Source organism: Zonotrichia leucophrys, chromosome 29, assembly GCF_028769735.1.
Source record: "Zonotrichia leucophrys gambelii isolate GWCS_2022_RI chromosome 29, RI_Zleu_2.0, whole genome shotgun sequence".
NCBI classification, from domain to species: domain Eukaryota; kingdom Metazoa; phylum Chordata; class Aves; order Passeriformes; family Passerellidae; genus Zonotrichia; species Zonotrichia leucophrys.
In genome coordinates, this window is record NC_088198.1 from 552237 (window position 1) to 574425 (window position 22189).

General features: G+C 51.7%; 1 protein-coding gene across 1 annotated transcript in view; it reads right to left on the reverse strand.

The window, feature by feature from the left end:
- SLC4A8 (solute carrier family 4 member 8) overlaps window positions 1–21068 on the reverse strand; it is a 31258-nt gene extending 10190 nt beyond the window's left edge. Inside the window, exons 1-16 of the mRNA XM_064735031.1 lie at window positions 20913–21068; window positions 14215–14296; window positions 12355–12489; window positions 11017–11152; window positions 10185–10345; window positions 8428–8613; window positions 7400–7488; window positions 7133–7290; window positions 6696–6783; window positions 5130–5276; window positions 4878–4969; window positions 4119–4293; window positions 3722–3855; window positions 2229–2474; window positions 2033–2138; window positions 515–676 (exon numbers count right to left, since the gene is read on the reverse strand). Coding sequence (XP_064591101.1) covers window positions 515–676; window positions 2033–2138; window positions 2229–2474; window positions 3722–3855; window positions 4119–4293; window positions 4878–4969; window positions 5130–5276; window positions 6696–6783; window positions 7133–7290; window positions 7400–7488; window positions 8428–8613; window positions 10185–10345; window positions 11017–11152; window positions 12355–12489; window positions 14215–14296; window positions 20913–20957 — 2142 coding nt within the window. The 5' untranslated portion in view covers window positions 20958–21068. The remainder of the gene's footprint in view (window positions 1–514; window positions 677–2032; window positions 2139–2228; window positions 2475–3721; window positions 3856–4118; window positions 4294–4877; window positions 4970–5129; window positions 5277–6695; window positions 6784–7132; window positions 7291–7399; window positions 7489–8427; window positions 8614–10184; window positions 10346–11016; window positions 11153–12354; window positions 12490–14214; window positions 14297–20912) is intronic.
- Between the last annotated feature and the right edge of the window lie 1121 nt (window positions 21069–22189).

Genomic DNA, 22189 nt, shown 5'->3' on the forward strand with positions numbered 1-22189 from the left:
TCCACTCCAAGGACATGCAGCCAACTCCTTTGGGTGGATGGTGCTGCCACATTGGAGGTCTGGGGATCTGGTGTTGGACAGTAGAAAGAGTTTAATTAGGGGGAAAATTCAAATTTTAATTCAGACATTAACAAAAATACCAAAAATGAGGAAAGGTTCCACGCTTCTGGGTAAAATGGGGATAAGGCACTGAGGCATCATTCATTCCTGTTTTTCCATGGCAACTCCTCATTCGAATGCCACTCCAGAAAATGATGCTCAGAAGGGAAAGAGAAATAAATAACTTTGGAAAAGCAGATTTCCCACTGCCTGAGCCAAAAACCATCACTCTGGAACAGTTTGTGAGGCAGGTGGGGAATGCCACAACCTCTCTGCACTCATGGAAACGAGGGAGTGACATCCAAGGTCAGCATTTCCCTGCCTGACTGAGCGGTGGCCAATCCCTCAGTGCTCCAGGAATGGCATTTTGGGAAAGGAGCATGGAATCTGTCCTGAGCCACCACCTTCTACCTACTCTGGTTGGGAAGTAACGGCTGGTTTTAAACTTCTTCAACAAACTCGACAGGACAAAGGTGGAGAAGAAGAGGATGCAGCACCAGAAGAGGACGTTGGGCGCGTAGGGGCCATTGTGTCCACAGGCAGGTCCGTGGAACTCCCCATGCAAGGAGCGACATTCCTGGAGAAACAGAGCATCAGGACACAGAGGAAAACCAGGATAACGGGGGGTGAAGGGTCTGGGTGCAAGATCTGTGATCCTGCAGCTGCCATAGAAGTTATTAATATGAATATATCAATATATTATAAATATATCAGCATGATGTAAATATACATACATAAATAAATAGAAAAATACAATATAAATATTATTATATTAGAATATAATAATATAAATGTGTTACTGTTTACATATAAATATAAATATTTATAAATATTATATAATATATTATCTATATTATATATTATACATACAAATAAGTGTAAATGTAAATATAAATATAAATATAAATATAAATATAAATATAAATATAAATATAAATATAAATATTTCAATGAGAAATAACTAGAGATATATAAAAGATATAAACATAAATAGTATTAAATATAATGTGTTATATAAACATGTGGATGTTTATGTGAAAATATTTCTATATTTATATAATGCAAATATGGGCAGCAGCAGCTGAACAAGTGACACATGGAGCTGAAATTACGCAGAGGGGAGCAGAAGCAGAATGTGGTGGGACACCACGGACCCATGGCACATCCTCTGCCCCACCATGGCTGAGGAAAACACTGGAAGGGAAGGAAAAGCTGGAAATTTGTGGATAAAGAGGGACCAGAGAAGGAGGGCTGGGACAACCATGGGATGGAAAAAGAGACAAATTGTCCCTTTGCAGTTGGAGCTCTCAGGACAAGGCCAAAAGGGGCTGGAGATGTCCAAAAGAGCCCCCGTCCCACACCTGGGCTCTGCTTGCAGGAACAATCCCTGTGGGGCTGCTCAGACATGCAAATTTGTGCGAGACCCTTCAGACAGCAGGGCCTGGAGTCATTAGGACCCAATTAAGGGAGCCAATCACGGCCTCCAGGCAGGAACTTCAGACCTTGAAATGCTCCAGGAATCAAAGCTCTCTTAACCTTGATCCAGGTCCCACAGCCCGGCTGAGGGGGACAGTTCTTGTCCCCGAGGTTGGGGACAAAGTGAGCTGGACCAGGGGGGCTGGACCAGGTGAGCTGGACCAGGTGAGCTGGATCAGGGGGGCTGGACCAGGTGAGGTAGACCAGGGGGGCTGGATCAGGGGGGCTGGACCAGGTGGGCTGGACCAGGTGGGCTGGACCAGGGGGGCTGGACCAGGTGAGTTGGACCAGGTAGGCTCGGCACCCTTGGACTCTCCTTTCCAGGACCAAGCAGGCTTATGAATACTTATGAGATTTTAGCAGGGACTTTTCGGAGCACTTTGAAGCCCTAAGTCTCCTGAAAAAGGTGGCTTTGGCACCTGGCCTCCCTGAGGCAGTGGTGGCCCAGGGCACTTACGGTCACTGTGAGGTTTCCCCAGGTGATTCCCGACACGTTGACCCCGTTGCTCCGCCAGATCCGCAGGGTCTCGTTGCTGGGATGAGCTGGGGGCTCACACTTACAGCTGGAGGGGGGAAACCAGGACAGGGCTGAGGGAACAGCACTGGGACAGACCCAGAGGCACCTGAGGGAGGGTGAGGAGGAGAACACCCACTAATAGATGGTGAGGAGGTCCAGCTTGCTGTGCATGTGCACGGGGAAGGTCTCCCGCAGGTGGCTCAGCTTCTCCAGGGCCTCATAGATGAAGATGATGCAGATGAGGGAGGCGAAGGCCTCCTCGGTGAAGCGGGTGATGTAGCACACCAGGGAGCTGGCGTCCGTGGCCACCAGCACCACGCAGAAGAACGCAGTCCAGAGCCCAATGCACGTCCGCAGGGACAGGTAGGAGAGCGTGTAGTCCCTGGAAAAGCACAAAACCTCCTGGGGAAAGGCCAGCACAGGCCTCGGAGCCGAGCCTTCCTCCAGAGAAAATTAGGAGCAATGGGAGAGGGTGTGGAGGTTGCAGGTGGTAATTGAGGTTTCCATGTCCTTGAGGTTGCAGGATGTGGGTTGTCACAGACATCTTTTCATGAAAAATCCTTTCCTTAGGATTTTTTTCCTCCTGAGAAGCTGCGAGGCCTCAGGAACAAAATGTAAACATTGGTTATCTGCTGATGTGGAATGCAACAGGTGCATCTGTGATTGGTCTCATATGGTTGTTTCTAATTAATGGCCAATCACAGCCCAGCTGGCTTGGACACAGGGCCTGAGCCACAAACCTTTGTTATCATTCTTTCTGATTCTATTCGTAGCTTAGCTAGCCTTCTGATGAAACCTTTTCTTCTATTCCTTTAGTATAGTTTTAATGTAATCTATATCATAAAATAATAAATCAAGCCTTCTGAAACATGGAGTCAACATTCTCGTCTCTTCCCTCATCCAAAAACCCCTGTGAACACCGTCACAGTGGGTGGAGAAGCCAAGTGTTTAATTAGCATTAATTAATGTGTTCTTAATGCCTTGAAGGCTGATTGAGTTTGTGGAATGTTCTCCCATGTGCCCCAGAGCCCTGACACCAAAACCAGCTGGGTTTGCCCCGGTCACCCACAGTCAGCTTGGGGGTAAATGAGAAGTTTAATTCTGGTGAGGGGGGTTCATCCCACACCAAAGTCACCAAGATGAAAGGACTGTCATAGAAAAGAGCTATTTCCTAGGAAAAGATCCTGCTTGTTCAATAAAATCACCAAAATGCAAAATATTCCAATTGAATTACATGAATACTTGGGCAAAATCTATTTCTTCTTCCAGCAAAAACCAGGCTTAAAAGTTTTGTACTCAGTGGAAAACAAACCCTCCATCATTCCCAAACCAGAGTGATCTGTTTCACCTTTCTTGGGCATCCATCCAAAGCCTCTGGTTCCTCCTCCTCCCACTGCTTCATTTTAACCCTAAAATCCGAAATGACCCCAAGCCAAAAACCCCATATGACCCTGAATCCCAAGGACTCTCATCCTTCCTGTGCAACAGCAGCAGCAGGAGACCTCTGTGACCCAGCAAACAACTTAAATCTGACAATTCCCACCGAGAAAATGAGAAGAAAAACATCTTCTCCCTGCCTAAAACAATAAAAAATCTTTCCCCCAGAAGAACTGAAGACAAACATCTCACTTGCAGAACTTGTAGAGAATCTTCTCAAAGACCAGGACGGGTCCAGTGCTGCCGAGGATGGTGAGGGGTTGGCCAGCAAAGAGAGAATAAACCACGCCCGTCATGGATGCTCCCAGCAGTGACTCCATGGCACTCTGGCAGGGAAGAGAGGGAGCAGAAAGCAAATCAATCATTAGGGATAAAACCCCCCCAAAAACCCAAAGGAAATTCACATCAGCGAAGAGATTTCCAAGGTTCTGGAGCGGGTTGGGTTGGAAGGGACCAGCAGGTTGGGTTGGCAGGGACTGGTTTGGGTTCCAAATGCTCCACACGAGCAGGGACACTCCCCACCAGTCCAGGGGGGGTCCTTTTGGGGCGTCTCCCCCTCCCCATGCTCCCTACAGAGAGAGGAGCTCACAATGTGGCCGTGGGTGGCCTCCCCCAGCAGGCCCCCGAAGGTGATGACGGGGGACATGCAGGCACAGTAAAGGAACAGGAAGGACGCCAGGCACTGCAGGCTCAGACCGTCCCTGAAGTCGCTCCAGAACCACGGCGCCTTGCGCTTCACGTCCAGGACCAGACCCCCAAAGAGCCTGCAGGGAGGGAGGGAACACGAGGCTGTTCTCTTGGAGAGCACCTTTGGTTTCCTTTGGGCAGAAAATGCCCTCACCTGGAGGTGTTTGCCCCTGCCCCAAAGCCAGGAAACCCTGGTGTGCTGATGCTGGTGCTGGGCCACCTGCCCAGGTGTGCCCCTGCCCAGGTCTCCCACCTGCCCAGACCTCCTCCTCCCTGCCCAGGTGTCCCCGCTACCCAGATCTCTCACTTGCCCAGACCTCCCACCTTCCCAGACCTCCTTATTGCCCAGATCTCTCACCTGCCCAGGTCTCCCATCTGCCCAGGTTTCCCACATTCCCAGATCTCCCACCTTCCCAATTCTCCTCCCTGCCCAGGTCTCCCACCTTCCCAGAACTCCTCATTGCCCAGGTGTCCCTCTTGCCCAGATCTCCCACCTTCCCAGATCTCCCACCTTCCCAGATGTCCCCCCTGCCCAGCCCAAGGTGGCAACATGGAGCCCTTTCACTGAACCAGGTGACCCCAGATGCTGCTGGAAGGGGAGGTGCCTGCTCAGATTTTGGGGGCAAAACAGAAGAAGGCCCCAAACCAGGAGAGCTCCCACCTCCCAGTCCGCTCCAGCTCAGGACCGCTGTGTTTCTCCGGTTTGCTGTGGGAAGAACTCTCATCCAGAGCTCCCGGCACCTTCCTCTTTTCCTGTGAGCATGGAATTCAGCTCTAAACTGGCATTTTTCAGGTATTTTATCAACCACCAGCTTGTTGTGCTCCTGGCCTGGGTGTGGCTGTGCCAAACTGGGAATTCCAAGTTTAGCAGAATTTGGGGTGTTGCGCTGCCCATTCCCCTCGCAGCACCCACCTGGGAGGGGACGTTTTTGGGGGGCTCGATCCGGATGGAGGGGTCCCACTCTCCTGGAGGCAGCACCGTGACCTGATCCAGGAACTCATCGATGCCAGCCACGAGGTCAGCCCGGTCCTTGGCTTTGTAGGCAACATCGTGGAAAACCTGCCCAGAGGAGACCCCCAGTGAGAGCACAACCCACCCCAGGTGTCCTCACTTGGGCAGCTCCCTTTGGCTATGGCAGGATCATCTTCCCCAAATCTCCAGCTGGAAATGGCAGCTGGAAACATTCCCCCAGCAGGAAGAATCTAGGCATTGTGGTGTTGTTATAATCATCTCCTCCATGAGGTCACTGTCCCTCATGGCTTTGAGAAGTTCTCCCACCCTGGCAATGCCACCCCTGGGATGGTGCCAGCCCTGGGCGTGGGGAGGATCAGGTGCAGGATGAATCCCAGGTGGGATTTCAGCCCTGCTCCTCATGGCCACACTGGAGGTGTTGGCTTAAACGGGAGAAGTTAGGGGTCACTTAGAGGTGACCTTATTGCCTTAGAGGTGACCTTATGGCTCTCTTAGAGGTGACGTTATTGCTCTCTAGACCTTGCTGAAGAGAGGTTGGAGACAGGTGGGTTTGGTCTCTTCCACCAGGCACCAACTGACAGAACCAGAGGACACAGTCTCAAGCTACATCAGGGAAGGTATAGGTTGCATGTTAGGGAAAAGTTTTTCACCAAAAGAATAATGAAGTACTGGAATGCTCTTCCCTGGGAGGTGGTAGAATCACCATCTCTAGATGTGTTTAAAAAAAGGCTAGACATGGCACTGGGTGCTATAGTCTGGTTGAGGTGTTAGGGCATAGGTAGGACTTGATGATCTTAGAGGTCTCTTCCAACCTCATAATTCTGTGATTCTGTGATTCTGTGATTGATTCTGTGATTCTGTGATTGATTCTGTGACACCCTGAGTGCCAGGAGAGTGCTGCATTTTGACCTGAGGCCATGGAGAAGGCTTCCAAAATTGGTTGGTAGCCCTGAGATTATGGGTGGGCGGTTGATTAGAAGTGTGTAAAATCACTTTCCTGCCAAAATCCAGCAGGCAGAAAGGCAGGGATGGGGCTTGGGATGGAGCTGGAGGGAGAAGTGGGGGGCTGAGATTGGGGTAGGCCAAAGAGCATATGCTGGAGTTCTGGATGCTGAGGATTTTAGACTTTCTGTGCTGACACGTGTTTAAAAAAAGACTGGACAGGCACTTGGTGCTATAGTCTAGTTGAGGTGTTAAGGCATATGTTGGACTTGATGATCGTAGAGGTCTCTTCCAACCTCATGATTCTGTGATTCTGTGAAGTTCTTCTGGCCTGGGCAGTGCCACCACTGGGGACAATGTCCTGGGCACCCCCTAGGGAAGGATGGGGTGTGGGATGCACCCAGAGGGGATTTCAGTCCCTGGGACTTGAAGTGATGTAAATCTGCCTGGTTTGGCGTGTGAAGGAAGGGCTGGGACAGCAAATCCTCTTCCTCACTGCTCCAGGGACAGGCAATGGTGAAGAACCCCAGAAGGGACACCGAGATCCCCCTTATCTGATCCCACCTCATCCGTCATGGTGGTGGCCATGGACCTGCCGATCTCGTGGTACTGATGGGCTTTTCCTCCTGGCCCCAGCAGAACAAACAGGAACCTGGACAAGGAAAACCAAACTAAGAGAAGGGAATGTGGTTTCACTCCAAGAGCACCCAGAGAAACCCCTGGGCCCTCAAGAGGAAACACATTGGTTCCACACCTCCTCGATGGATTGAATTGCGCACCAAAACCAATCACAAATCTCATTTTGGGGCCAATGTCATTGAAATGGGTCCATAGGTTTCAAAGATCCAGCAGGGAAGGGAGGAAGGTGAGGAGCAGCATTGGAGAAACATGCAGCTCCCATTTGTTCCCTTGGGCCCCAAATTTGATTTCAGGTGGGTTTGGGGTGATTTCAGATGGGTTTGGGGTTTTTTTAAATAAAAATTTGTTCTTCTCCTTCTGACCTTGTTGGGATGGGAACTTCTGTCATTCCCGACAGGAGCACGGCCGGGGTCAGGCGGACAAAGGCCACGAGGGGCTGGTGGAGGAAATCCAGCTCTCCCACCAGCACGTTGGAGGCTTCTGCTCCACTGGGGATCTTCTTCATGAAGTGCAGCTCCGCCTGGGCATGACCAGCCACTCTCAGGGAATCCCCCAAAAACAAAACCCTCAGGGCCCCCCAGGGTCCCTCTCACCCCCCTGGAGGAGTGGGAGAGGTCCAGGGGTCTCACCTTGCTCAGGTCCATGGCACTGGTCTCAGGGGTCACCCCATTTTTAGCTTCTGCAGTGGTGGGAGAAGGGTGAGGGGTGAGGGTTTGGGCTGGGAGGGAAGAGAAAAACACTCAGAAAGGGAGGAAAGGAGGAGTTGGGGTGTTTGTTATTTGCCAGAACAAGTCTAATGGAGACAAAGTCACCCAGAAACCCCCATCTGGTGCCAAAGCCTGGAGAAACACTCAGCTGGTGTCAAATCCCTGGAGAAACCTTCACCTCAGGCTAAAGACAGGCAGATGACCTCACCTGGTGCTAAAGCTTTGGGAGAAAACTTCACCCAGTGCAAATTCCTGGAGAAAATGTCACTTGGTGCCAAACTCTAATAGAAACCTTCAGCTGGTGCCAAGTCTGACAGAAACCTTCACCACGTGACAATCTCCTCCAGAAACCCTCACCTGGTGCTGAAAACTGGCAGGAACCCTCACCTGGTGCCAAATCCCTGGAGAAACCTTCACCTTGTGGTAAAGCCTGGCAGAAACCTCAAGCTGGTGTTAAGCCTGGCAAAAACCTCACCAGGCTCCAAGCCCTGGAGGACCCCAAACCCTACAGAACCTCACCTGGCCCCAAAACATGCAGAACCTCACCAGGCTCCATGCCCCGCAGAACCTCATCTGGTTCCAAACCACGCAGAACCTCACCTGGCCCCAAATCCTGCAGAACCTCACCAGGCTCCAAGCCCTGCAGGACCTCACCTGGTTCCACACCCACGGAACCTCACCTGGCTCCAAACCCCACAGAACCTCACCTGGCCCCAAACCATGCAGAACCTCACCTGGCCCTATGTCCTGCAGGACCTCACCTGCTTCTAAGCCCTGCAGAACCTCACCTGTCTCCAAATCCTGCAGAACCTCACCTGGCTCCGAACCATGCGGAACCTCACCTGGTTCCAAACCCCACAGAACCTCACTTGGTTCCATACCTGCAGAACCTCACCTGGCTCCAATCCCCTGCAGGACCTCACCCAGCCCCAAACCCCACAGGACCTCACCTGGCTTCTCCAGCAGGTGCAGGTCCTGTTTCTTGCTGACATCAGCGAAGGAGCGCACGATGGGCAGGAGGTTGTTCCTCTTCCTCTCGTTCTGGTGGTGGTGCTTCTTCAGCAGCACCTCCCGGACCTTGGCCCGCGTGCGCTCGTCGAACTCGGGCGAGGGCTCCTGCTGGGCCAGGATCAGGTCTGGGGGGACAGGGACACCAGGTCAGAGCATGGACCTGCCCGGCCAGAGCCACTCTGCCCCTAAAGCCCTGAACCCCGGTGTGTGGAGGGAAAATGGAATCAGAGTAATGCAAGGAAATGGCTTGGAGTGAGTTGTTATTGAACAAGGGTCAACTCTTAGGGAGAGCCAAACAGCCAGGTCCTGAAATACTCAAAAATGTGCAGGACGTTCTCCTTTTTTGCTACAGAATAGTCTCCTTTGTACTGCAGAATAGTCTCCTTTTTGCTACAGAATATTCTCCCTTTTCCTGCAAAACATTCTCCCTTTTACTACAAAATATACTCCTTTTTACTACAGAATATTTTCCTTTTACTACAGAATATTCTCCCTTTTCCTGCCAAACATTCTCACTTTTCCTGCAGAATATTCTCATTTTACTGCAGAATATTCTCCTTTTTGCTGCAGAACACTCTCCTTTTTACTGAGAAAAGTAAAGTAAGATAAGGTAAGGTAAGGTAAGGTAAGGTAAGGTAAAGTAAAGTAAAGTAAAGTAAAGAAAAGAAAAGTGTGCAGTAAAAGGGAGAATTCTCTCCCTTTCCCTGCAGAATATTTTCAATTTTGCTGCAGAATTTTGTTCCAGTCTCTCTCTAACTGAAAAATCACTTTCCAAAGGACCCCACACTGCCAGCAAGAGCTGCTCACCCAGAGCCCACTCCCATCCTAGGAACCTGTCCCAGATTGCAAGGCAAGATGTGTTCTATCACCATCTCTGTGGCAGTTGTCTTTTGTCAGTGGGCAGTTTTTCCTTATCTCCTCCACAATCACTCCTCCCTCTGGGGGCACATCTGCTGATAACAGCCATTGAATGTCACTGCATGGCTGATAAGAACTACAGCATCCCATTGGGAGATGTGAGCCCAGAGGGAGGAGCCAAGCATTGCTACCCAGATATAATCTGGAGATTCTGGAACACCAGCACTGCTTCTCCACTGGATTCCGCAGAGGAGCAGCAGCTGCCTCTTCTTCCCCTGGATCTTCAGGGGAAGAGACTGCACCCTTCTCCAGGATCCCTGCTCCAGCAGAACCACCCCTGACACTGCAGGAGGGCTGAGCCACAATTCCAATGGGACTGCTGCCAACACCCCGACCCACAGGGTGTCAGGTTGGGTTCTGACTCTGTCAGTGTTGTTTTGGTTTACTGCATTATTTTATCCTTTTATCTTCTTTGCGATTAAAGAACTGTTATTTCCTGCTCCCATATTGTTGCCTGAGAGCCCCTTAATTTAAAATTTATAGCAATTCAGAGGGGTGGGGAGGGTTTACGTTCTCCATTTCAGGGGGGGGTCCTGCCTTCCTTAGCAGACACCTGGCTTCCCAAACCGAGACAAACTGTTATTTCCTGCTCCCATATTTGTTGCCTGAGAGCCCCTTAATTTCAAATTTTATAGCAATTCAGGGGGAGGGGGTTTATATTTTCCATTTCAGAGAGTCTCCTGCCTTCCTTAGCAGACACCTGTCTTTCCAAACCAAGACAGAGCCCCACCAGGCCAGCTGGGAGCCCCAAGCCCCGGTCAGGATTTCCCCCCGGTACCGGCGATGTCCTCGACGCTGGTGGCGCGCACGTCCAGCAGCACGGTGCCGTTGATGATGCAGCTGCGCAGCTCGAAGAGGCTGTGCAGGGACAGCGTGGCCACATAGGGTTTGCTCCAGCGCTCACCCCCGTCCTCCACGTCCTCCTCGAACTTCAGCCACCTGTGGATTTGGCCAGAGAGAAAAGGGCTCCAGCCCTGCAGCCCCTTGCATAAAACCATGGAGTGGCTGGAGGAGGTTCCTGCAGCTGGGAGAGTTCCATGTCCCAGAGAACTCCTCTGCCACCACAGCTGGCAGCAGGTATCACGTAATCCTGGAATATCCTCAGCTGGAAGGGACCCACAAGGATCACAGACTGCAACCCCTGTACAGGACACCCCAACAATCCCACTTAGAGATGTCCCTGGCCTCTGGAAACATGGAATCAATTCCAGAGGTGGAAGGGACCTATGAGGATCACAGGATCATGGAAACTCTAGAATTGGAAGGGACCCACGAGGACCATCAAGTCCAACTTCTGGCCCAGATAACCCCGAAAATCCCACTGATCCCCAAACCAATCATTCCCTGACCTCTAGAACCATGGAATCTCCTAAGTGGGAAGAGACCCACAAAGATCATCGAGCCCAATCTCTGGCCCTGCCCAGAGACCCCAAAATCCCACCCTGTCCCAGAGAGCTTTGTTCAAACACTCCTGGAGCTCTGGCAGCCTTGGGGCTGTGACCATTCCCTAAGAAGCTGCTCCAGCAGGGGAAGAACCTTTTCCCAGTGTCCAACGTAAACCCCTTCTGGCACAGCTTCCTGCCATTCCCAAATCCCAGGGATTTATTTACCTGGCTGTCTCCTTCCACTCGGCATCCTCCCCCTCCTTCACGCAGATCTCATCCAGCTCCGTGAACAAGTCATGAGGAACGTGCTGCTCGTCCTCCTCCGTGCCCAGGATGAACTGGACCCGCTGGGATGGGGTGTCTGGGGACAGGAGGAGATTCCCCATCCCATTTCTGAGCCTGGATCCATCCCAGCACACTCACATTCCAGTGGCATCACAGTGGAACCAGTCCAGCCATAAACGCTGCGCTGGCCCCTCTCCCACGGCTCCCTCCGGGCTCTCACAAGGGAAAGTGGAGCCTCCATCCCATAAGGATGGGCTGCTTTCCTTCCCCACACCCCTAGTTTTACACCAGGATCCCTAAATCCATTATAGATTTTTTTATTTTATATAACTGCAAAATCAAAAAAAATTTTGGAAAAATTTTGGAAACCCATAAGGATGGGCTGCTTTCCTTCCCCACACCTCCAGTTTTATGCCAGGATCCCTAAATCCATTATAATTTTTTTTTATTTTATTTATTTTATTTTACTGCAAAATCAGAAAAAAATTTTGGAAAAATGGGAGCCTTGCTAAAAAAAAGCCACTTTTCCTCGATAAAACAGCCCCACAAAGTATCCACAGGGACTGCTTTCCTTCCCCACACCTCCCATTTTATGCCAGGAGCCCTAAATCCATTATAGATTTATTTTATTTTATTTTATTTTATTTTATTTTATTTTATTTTATTTTATTTTATTTTATTTATTTAACTGCAAAATCAGAAAAAAATTTGGAAAAATGGGAGCCTTGTTAAAAAAGAAAGCCACTTTTCCTCGGTAAAACAGACCAACAAAGTATCTACAGGGACTGCTTTCCTTCCCCACACCTCCAGTTTTACACCAGGATCCCTAAATCCATCACAGATTCTTTTTTTTTTTTTTATTTAACTGCAAAATCAGAAAAAATTTGGAAAAGGGGGAGCGTTGCTTAAAAACAAAGTCACTTTTCCTCGGTAAAACAACCCCACAAAGTATCCACAGGGACTGCTTTCCTTTCCCACAACTCCAGTTTTACACCAGGATTCCTAAATCCATTATAGATATTTTATTTTATTTTATTTTATTTTATTTTATTTTATTTTATTTTATTTTATTTTATTTTATTTTATTTTATTTTATTTTATTTTATTTTATTTTATTTTATTTTTTATTTTTTATTTTACTGCAAAATCAGAAAAAATTTTGGAAAAGGGGAGACTTGCTAAAAAAAAAAGCCACTTTTCCTCGGTAAAACAACCCCACAAAGTGTCCCCAGGGACCTGGCTGGGCAGTGGCGTGGTGGGCACCCCAGCAGGACTTACAGTGGTATCCCTGCTCGGCGGGCACCGCGTCCTTCTCGCGCTCCCGTTTCCGGTGCTTCTGGCTGTGGGCGCGGTGGTGCCGGTGGCTCTGGCGCACCAGCGGCATCCGCACGCCCACGTACAGGGTCCGGTGGCCTGGGGAAACAGGGATGGCAGCAATGTTGGCGGCTCGGCCAGCACAGCCACCCCAGGAGGAGGCCACAGAGTCAGGGCAGCTCCTCAGGGACCCGCGAGGTTCATCCAGGACCCACACAGGACACCCCAATGTTGAAGATTGCAATGCAAGGTGTTTTCCATTGCCATCTGTATGGCAGATGACCTTTGTCAAGTGGGCAGTTTGCCTTATCTCTCTCTCTGAGTGACCACATTCAATCCTCCCTCGGGAGGGACATCTGCTGATAACAGCTATTGAATGTCACTGCATGGCTGATAAGAACTATAACATCCCATTGTGAGATGCTCCGCCCAGAGGGAGGAGCCAAGCATTGCTACCCAGATATAATCCAGAGGTTTTTGAGACACCAGCACGGCTTTCTCCATGGGATTCCCCAGAGGAACAGCAGCTGTCTCTCCTTCCACTGGATCTTCAGAGCAAGAATCCATCCTTCTCTGCAGATCCCCCTTGCTCCAACAGAACCACCCCTGACACTTCAGGAGGGCTGCAGCCACAATGCAATTGGATTGCCACCAACACCCCACAGGGTGTCAGGTTGGGTTCTGACTCTGTCAGTGTTGTTCTAGTGTACTCCATTGTTTGTTTTATCCTTTTTTTTTTCTTTTCCCTATTAAAGAACTGTTATTTCCTGCTCCCATATTTTTGTGAGCTCCTTAATTTAAAATTTATAGCAATTCAGAGGGGTGGGGAGGATTTATATTCTCCATTTCAGGGGAGGCTCCTGCCTTCCTGAGCAGACTCCTGTCTTTCCAAACCAAGACACCCAAAACTCCCACAGCAACTTCCCTCAATGTAAATTTCAGTGGATCCCTGACTTTGACAGACTTGTCCTTTTTTCCAAGCCCATTTTACTCAAGCTTCACACCAAGGGATGGTTTGGGGTCACCTAAATGTGCCCTGAAAGCACCAAAACCCTTCTCAAATTCCAGCTTGGGCTGGACGCCACCACCACCACCACCCCTCAGATTTGCTCATTAAGCAGGAGATAATACAATAATTATAGTTTTGAAATCTTTTTATGGCAGAAGGTGACAAGGAAAGGTCAAAGGAGCCCCATGACAATGAACTCCATGAGGAAAACAGGGAATCTGCACCACATCAAATGATTATCCTGCCCTCTCCAAGCCAGGAGCAGCTGCTGTGGGGAAAGCAGATGGAAATTATCCAACCCCATGGACACATTTCCCACTGGGCCTCCACCAGGGCTTTAAAAGCCGTTGCAATAAAAAATAAGTCAATAATTTGTTGTTTAACCAAGAACCACATCAGGTTTTGCTGCTCTGGATGTGACACCAGGAAAGGGACATTGCAGGGACTTTTCCCAGGGCCTGGTGGCTCCTCCAGCAGGATCTCAGCAGAATCCCAGCAGGATCACATAAGGATCTCAGCAGGATCCCATAAGGATCGCAGCAAGATCCCAGCAGGATTCCAGCAAGTTCTCATCAGGATCTGAGTAGGATCCCAGCAGGATCCCAGTAGGATCCTAACAGGATCTCTGCAGAATCCCAGGAGGATCTCAGCAAGTTCTCAGCAGGATCTCAGCGGGATCCCAACAAGATTCCAACAGGATCTCAGCAGAATCCCAGCAGAATTCCAGCAGGATGTCAGTAAGTTCTCAGCAGGATCTCAGTAGGATCCCAGCAGGATCTCAGCAGGATCCTAGCAAGTTCTCAGCAGGATCTCACCTTCCAGCTCCTCCTTCTCATAGTGGATGTTGACCACATTGCTCGTCCTGCCCTGGTCAATCACGGCCTCCTCGTCGTGTCTCTAATGAGGAGAAGAAGGGAAAAGTTGGGGATGGGTCTGTGGAGCTCCCTGTCCATCCACCATTCCATGAGGATCACGGCTTCTCCTCCAGGCACAGCCCAAAAACCAGGGACTTGTGGAAGGTTCTTTTCCCAATCCCAAATAAACCCATCCATGTTGTACACGATAGGAGTCTGGAATGGTTACTGTGGGGGGAGAGGCACTTCAGACCCAAATTCGGGCATTTCAGACCTAAAAGTACTCAACCCCCTGCTTTGTTTTTGTAGCTGATTTCTTAAAAAATGGAAAAATACACAGGGATTTCCAAGCTGACGGGAAAGAGCCACCTTTGGTCTCAGGGTGGCTCCTGCAGGACTCCCTGGGTGGCTCTTGGCCACAGGACGTGGCCACCAATGACCTCCAGAGGCCTTCAAGGTCCTGCAGAGGCTCAGGCTCCCCTTGGTCCGAATTCCCCATGGAAAACAGCATTTCCCATTTTTTAACTGAGATTTCTGAGCAACCTGCGCTCATGGGATGTACCCCTGTCCATGGCAGAGGGGTGGGGCAAGATGGTCCGATGGTTTTCCAGCCCAAACTATTCCATGAGTCTTTTATGCTGGAAATACTAAAGGAAGGAATCACCATTGCTCAACTTTCCTCTCCTTGTGCCCCCAAGAAAACCAAAATCCCATGATCTGTGCAAACAAACTCTGCAATGCCCAACAATCCATATTTTCCATCAATTTTCCCAATTATTTTCCATCAAGTTTCCCAATTATTCCTCATCTAAAGGCTCAAGGGGAAGGTTTGGGATGATTGAGTGGATGAGGTTCGATGCCATCACTGCGATCGAAAATTATTCAAACAACAAAAATCACCCAGATTTTGATTCCTGAAAGTGAAGGTGGAAAAGGAGCAAAATCCTGAGGGAATTGGGGGAACTGGAGGGGCTGCTGGATGAGATTCCAGGAGCAAGAGCTGAACCAGCTCAGAGCAACCACAGCTGGAATCTGTAAGGAAAGTTTCCAACCCCACCAGGCAGACACTGCCCTTGTATTGATAATGATGCCATGAGGTGATTGGAAAATGGAGAATAAATAATGGATTATGATTTCAGCTGGATATCAGGGAATCTGCTCCCCCCAAATTCCTGCTTTAACCCACGGATGGAAAACCTTCAGGTCCCTCCAGGCACGGGTGAGTTTGATGAGGAAGAGGAGCAAATATTCCTGCTGGGAATGATTGCTGGTGCCTGAGCACCAATTCCAGAGTTCCAGTGTCGCTTCCTCTGCCTGCCCTCCCCACGTTGCCCAGCAGCCGGATTTTCCTGCACCAGTGGCTCTTCCGTCCTCGCTCCAGTGACACCCATCACCACCCTCCTGCCCTTCCCAGCACCCTCCAGAGCCACCAAAAAGGACAAAACCCCAGCCCTGGAAAAGGCACAGGGTGAAAGAGCTGGATAAATCACAATTTAAAATGGGAATTTTAATAAAATGGCAAATTTGAGCACAGCTGTGGCAGTGGGAGTGAACAGGGATTTGAGAGGGGCAGATTCAAACCTCCCTCAATTCAAGCCTCTTTCTCCCCAAAAAAAGCATTTTGTCAAACATTCCCCCTCCTGTACCCCAGGGAAGCTCCAGCAGGATTTGGGGGAGTTTTCCCTCCCTCAGGGGATGCACAGCCCCAGCAGAGCCCCTGGGATTCTCCCGGAAAGGGTCACATTGTCACTGCTGTGACCTCGTGGGTCCCTTCCCATCCAGGCCATTCCTTCATCCCCGTGTCCATCCCCGGTTTTGGAACAGGGGTCAGAATCCCTCAGGACAAGGTGGCACCTTGTGGCCCTCACCTCCAGAGACAAAAATGGATAGGATCAGAATCCAGAGTTCCAAACCCAGGATTATTTACACTCCCCAAAATTCTCCACACTCAGAAAACGCCATGGAAGGGAAGAACCCAGCTCTGGTTTATGGAAAATTCTCCAGAATGGGGTGAAAACACCACATCCTGCCAGAGGAAGGACAATCGGCATTGGGGTGGATTTTAAACCCAAATTCCCAAAGAGCAAACGAGGTACAAACTGTCAGGAAAAGAAACATCATGGGCAGGGCTGGTTTCCATCCAAATTTCCTGCAGAAAATCAGGGAATTCCTGGAAGGTCGCACTTTGGCACAAGCCCCATCCCGTGGGGGATCCTCATCAGCCAGAGCTGATGTACGGGTCATGCTTTCTATAAGCTACAAGGACGTAAAATTTGGTGGGTGATTGGTTGATGATTTATCATCATGGTTTGTATTTTTGTTTGGTTTTTTTGGGGGGGGCTTAGTTCTGGGGTTAATTCTATGTCTTTGGGGGTGGTTGTGGAGTGATGATGGTGATGTAGAGGAAGGTTAATTGAAAGTATTGATGATAAGTGATCAGGATAATGTAGGGATATATGGTTTAATTATTTGATGAAAAAAAAAAAGTGAAGATAAAAAAAGTGAGGCACAAACTGTCAGGAAAAGAAACATCATGGGCAGGGCTGTTTCCATCCAAATTTCCTGCAGAAAATCAGGGAATTCCTGGAAGGTCTCACTTTGGCACCAGCCCCATCCCTTGGGGGATCCTCATCAACCAGAGCCCGTCCTGCCGCGGGACAGAGGCTCTGGATGTGAAAAATGTATGTATTTTATGATTGGCTTTTCGCAAATATTAAAATGAATATTATATGTCTTGTGTTAGAAAATAATGCTGTATTAATTTTCTTAAGTACTGTGTTAAATATAGTTTTAGGTTATAATAATTTTTAAAATAGAAACGATGCTATGTAAGATGCTTTGTTTAACAGAAAGGGGCTTGCAGCGAGATAGCAGCCACAGGACACCTAAATCTTTCAGAGAAAGGGAATTTATTGCCTTCTTTTCACAAGAAACGAACTTCTTCCCGCCTTGAAGGCGCTGTTAGGATTAGAAGGAAGAAGTTGACACTGACCAGACAGAATCCTGTGTTTGAATGGAATTTATGCATCATGGATGAGGTGTTTGAATATGCAACAAGCTATTGTTCTTAAGGGTTAATCCTTTGTTAACGGGGTCCTTTTTCGGGCTCATGATGCCCAGAAAAGGTACCCAGACTGTCTGTAACTCTTTGTTTTTTATTGTCTCTTATTGTCCTAATTCAATTTGTCCAAATTGTTATTACTCTAATTGTGTTACTATTCTTTTTAACTATTTTATTACTATTAAACTCTTAAAAATTTTAAAAACAAGTGATTGGCGTTTTTCACACCGGACAAGCCCCATTCCTCCTCTCCTCCCTCTCCAGCTCTGCTGCCTCCCCGAGCTGAGCGAATCCGGCATCTCCATCCTCCTCACTCGTTTGCTTTATGAGCTCCCTGCAGAGCTCACCTGCCCGCAAAGGTGACCCGGGTGTCGAATGACCGGCCGGGAAGGTGACACCGAGCTGGGAAAATCCCGCCGGGACCAAGCCCGGAGCCCCACTGAGGGTGATTAACCAGGATTGAGGCTCCAGGAGCTTTAGGAGGGGCAGGTGGCACCGGTGGGATGCTCTGACATCCCATGGCCCTTCCCTGGACACATCCCCGAAATCACAGTGAGGGAAATGCTGCCCCTCCAAACTGCCCCAGTCCCAGTCAGGCCACTCAGCGTTGTTCTGGTTTTTTAAGTTCTTTTAAGCCTTCTGATGTTTTTATTTTTGTGATGAACTTTCTTATGGACTTTATGTAAAAATTAATTGGTTTGGATTCTTTTACAGAGGAGGAGAAATCTGATGGCCTGTTGGTTTTGTCCAGTGTCATTGGAGAGGTGGCACTGCCACCCTCCAATCCGCGGTCACTTTTGGAAATCTATAAATATTGGAGTCAGAAATTAAACTTCCCTCTCTTTTACCTTGGAGATTCCAGTTTTATTTTGTGTCCTGGAGCGACAGACTGGGAGGAGCTGTTCCCCTAAAGACATTCGGGGGGATTTCAGGATTTATGGCCATGGAGCCGTGGGTTTGGGGTGGGATGAAGGGGCTGCTCCCATGAGGACATTCAGGGGAAATTGAGGATTTATGGCCGTGGAACCATGGGTTTGGGGTGGGATTGAGCAGAAAAGGGGATGGCCCCAAAGCAGGGGTTATCCCAGGATGCCTGGATGGGCACCAGCCTTGCCTCTCCATCCTCCTCCACTGCCAACAGCCTGGCAAGCACCAGATCATCCAAACTGGGCTGCAAGGGGGATGCCGAGCTTGGCATCGCTCACCCTGGAGTCTCAGAGCAGCCAGAGTTGTTTCAATTTGCTGTTTTCTAAGGAGAAAAATTCAATTTGGCTGGCTGGAAGTTGTTTTCTGGGGAGACTGAAAGGAATTGTTGCTACTAGGAATGAAATCAGGAATGGCTGGAGCAAAGCAGGAAAACCCATTTTGGTTCCTCTCCATGTCCCATCCCCTTGGGAATCTCCCAAACCCCACAGCCTCCCACCCCAAGTCCCCTCCTGGCCCTCTCCACCACCTCCCACCCCCTTTTCCCCCAGCTGAGGGCAAACCCAGCCCTTTGTTCCCCAAAAATCCCCTTGACCCTTGTTTGTCCCCAAAAATCCCCTTGTCCTTTTTTTGCTCCCCGAAAATCCCCTTGGCCCTTTTCTGCTCTCCAAAAATACCCCAGTCCCAGCAGGGAAGGTTCAGAAATTGGGGAGGGTTGAGCTGTCACCTCCAACTCTTCCCAAAACACCACTTGGAAGTCTCTGACTTCCTTGGAAATTCATTATTTTATCCCATTTTCCAGTCTCTGCCTCCTCATGTGTGTCCTGTCCCCCTCTCCAAATCCATATTTTGTTGGGATTTTGTGTCCCCCAGAGGGATCCTTGGGTGTTCTGCCTCAGTTTCCCTGGCTCCCTGCGACTCCTCAGGTTAGGAATGGAAATCTCCTGCTCTGGGGATGTTTTGGGGTAATTGAGGATGAGGAAAAGCCCCAAGCAGAGGCTCAGGACCAGCCCTGAGCCCCCCTGGCCCCAGCCCAGGACACACCAGGAGCGGCCACCAGCAGCGCTGGCAGGATTGATGTCGCTCACCCGGCCCGAGGTGTAATTAATAATTAATAATTCATTAATAACTGACCCACAGTTCTGATGAGATGAGGGTAACAGGGGGGACCTGGGGGCTGCTGAGGTGGCAGAGACACCCCCCTGACCCCTCTCCATCCCCCTGGACAAAGTCCTGGGGTCCCCAGGGCCGTGTCACCCCCAGGGACCCCCCTGGCTGGGGCTGGGGGAGAGGAGAGGTCTCTGTACCCCCAAAATGGGGCTGGGGAGGGACCCTCTGGTCACAGCCAGGACATCCCTGGCACCCTCTGGTCACAGCCAGGACATCCTAGGGACACCATGGTCACAGGGTAGGGGTGACAGAAACTCCATTCACGCTGTAATTTCTGGGCAGATTCGTTGATTCCCAACCTCTCATTATTAATTTCCACCCAGAGCAGCTCCCGACAGTCTTGGGGTGTGGGGCGGGGGGGACAGGGACAAGGAGACGCTGAAAGGGGGGGACAGCCCAAGGGAGGACAGCCCAGGGGTCCCCTGCCCCCTCCTGCCCGGGCACAACCCTTGAGACCCCCAGAATGTGGGGCTGTGACAGGGGACAGTGACAGGGGGGACAATGTGGGGTGGCAGTGATGGGATGGCAGTGACAGAGGGGACAGTGACAGGGGGGACAGTGCAGGGTGGCAGTGATCAGGGGACAGTGACTGGGGGACAGCAACACGGGGACACTGATGGGGGGACAGTGACAAGGGGGACACGGGGCCAGTGACAGGGGACAGTGATGGGGTGGCAATGACAGTGGAACAGTGATGGGGGGGGACAGTGACCGGGGCAGACAGTGGTGAGGGGGACAGTGCAGGGTGGCAGTGACGGGGGGACAATGACAGGGGGACAGTGACAGCGGGGACAGTGATGGGGCGGGAGGGGACAGTGACGAGGGGACAATGATAGGGGGACAGTGATGGGGGATGGGGGGGACAGTGATGGGGGGGACAGCGCAAGGTGGCAATGATAGGGGGACAGTGACGGGGGTACAATGACAGGGGGACAATGACAGGGGACAGTGCAGGGTGGCAGTGAGGGGGGGACAATAACGGGGGGACAATGACGGGAGGAAAATGACGGGGGTACAGTGAGGGGGGGACAGGGGGACAGTGACAGGGGACAGTGCAGGGTGGCAGTGACGGGGGGTACAATAGCGGGAGGACAATGACGGGGGACAGTGACGGGGGGGGGGGGACAGTGCCGGGGTGACGCGGGGCTCTGCGGGGACAGTGGCCTTTGTCTCCTCTCCCAAAGCCGCCCGGGGGGGGGGGGGCACAGGCAGATGCAGATGCACAGGAGGAGCCGGGGGGGGCTCGCTGAGGGGGGGTGCCCTTCCCCCCCTTCCCGCGCCCACCTCCCTTTGCCCACCCGGACCCCCATCCCCGACACCCAATTCACGGACACCCCCCCACACACACACCGATGCCCTTCACCCCTCCGCGCTCCCCTCGCCCCCCCTGCAGAACCCTCCCCTCTCCCCCCCCGCCCCGGTCGGAAATGCCGCAGTGAAGCGGGCGCGGAGCATCCTCCGGCCGGCCCGGGGGCACCGCGCGCCCCCCGCCCGCCGGCCCCACCTGGTAGCTGAGGATGCCATCGGGCTCGGTGCTGCCGGCGGGCATGGCTGGGCCCGGGCACCCCCCCGGGGCGGGGGCCAGGGGGGGCCGGTGCCGCTCACAGCGGCTCCAGCATCGCCGGGGCCGGGGCCAAACCCCGCCCAGGCCGGCGGCAGCAGCAGCGGCAGGAGGAGGAGGAGAGGGAGGAGGAGGAGGAGGAGGCAGGGCCGGGAGGGGCGATGCCCGCGGGTTCCCTGCGCCCCCAGCCCCGATTCCCTCCCCAGCCCCGCTCCGACCCCCCAGGACCCTCTCGGTGCCCCCCGACATCACCCCCATCCTCGCTCCAGCACCTGCCCTCGGCTGACCCCCAACGCCCCCGATTCACCCCAATTCCCTTCAGCACTCAGCGCCCCCCCCCGGCATCGCCCCCATGCTGCTCCAGCACCTGCCGTCGGCTGACCCCCCCCACCCCCCCCCGATCACCCCAATTCCCTTCAGCACTCAGCGCCCCCCCCCCGGCATTGCCCCCTCCCCCGTGCCCGCAGCAGCGCCCCCGGATCCCCCTGATGGCCCCCGGGATCCTCACCCCGATTCCCCTCTCACCCCATGCCCCAGCATCACCCCCGGCCCCTCCGGCAGTCCAGGGCCCCCTCCCAGAACCACTGCCCGCCCTCGGTGCCCCCCAGCACAATCCTGACCTTCCCCAAAACCGTCCTGGTACCCTCTAGCACCATCTTGGTACCTCCCAGCATCACTGTGACCCTCCCCAAAACCATTCTGAACCCCTCAGCACCATCCTGATGCCCCCAGAATGATCCTGATCCCACCCAGCAACATCCTGACCTTCCCCAAAACCACCCTGACCACCCTCATCCCTATCCTGGATCCCCCCCAGCATCACCCCAGCTCTGTTTCAGCACCATCCCTTGATCCCCTCGAGCCTCCCCCTCAGATCTTCTCCAGTGTCACCCCCAAATCCCTTCAGACCCCCCAGCCCTCTCCAGCTTCACCCCCAGTTCCCCTCCAACATCCCTCCCCAGCATCACCTTCAACATCATCCTGATCCCCTCAGGGTCATCCTGACCTTCCCCCCAGCATCATTCGGACCCCCCAAACACCATCCTGACCCCCCAGAACCATCTTGGTACCCCCAGAACCATCCTGACCCCCTTAAAAACCATCCCGGGGGTACCACCATCCTGGTACCCCCAGAACCATCCTGATCCCACCCCCAGCACTGTCCTGACCTTCCCCAAAATCATCCTGGTACCCCCCAAACACCATCCTGACCCCCCTCC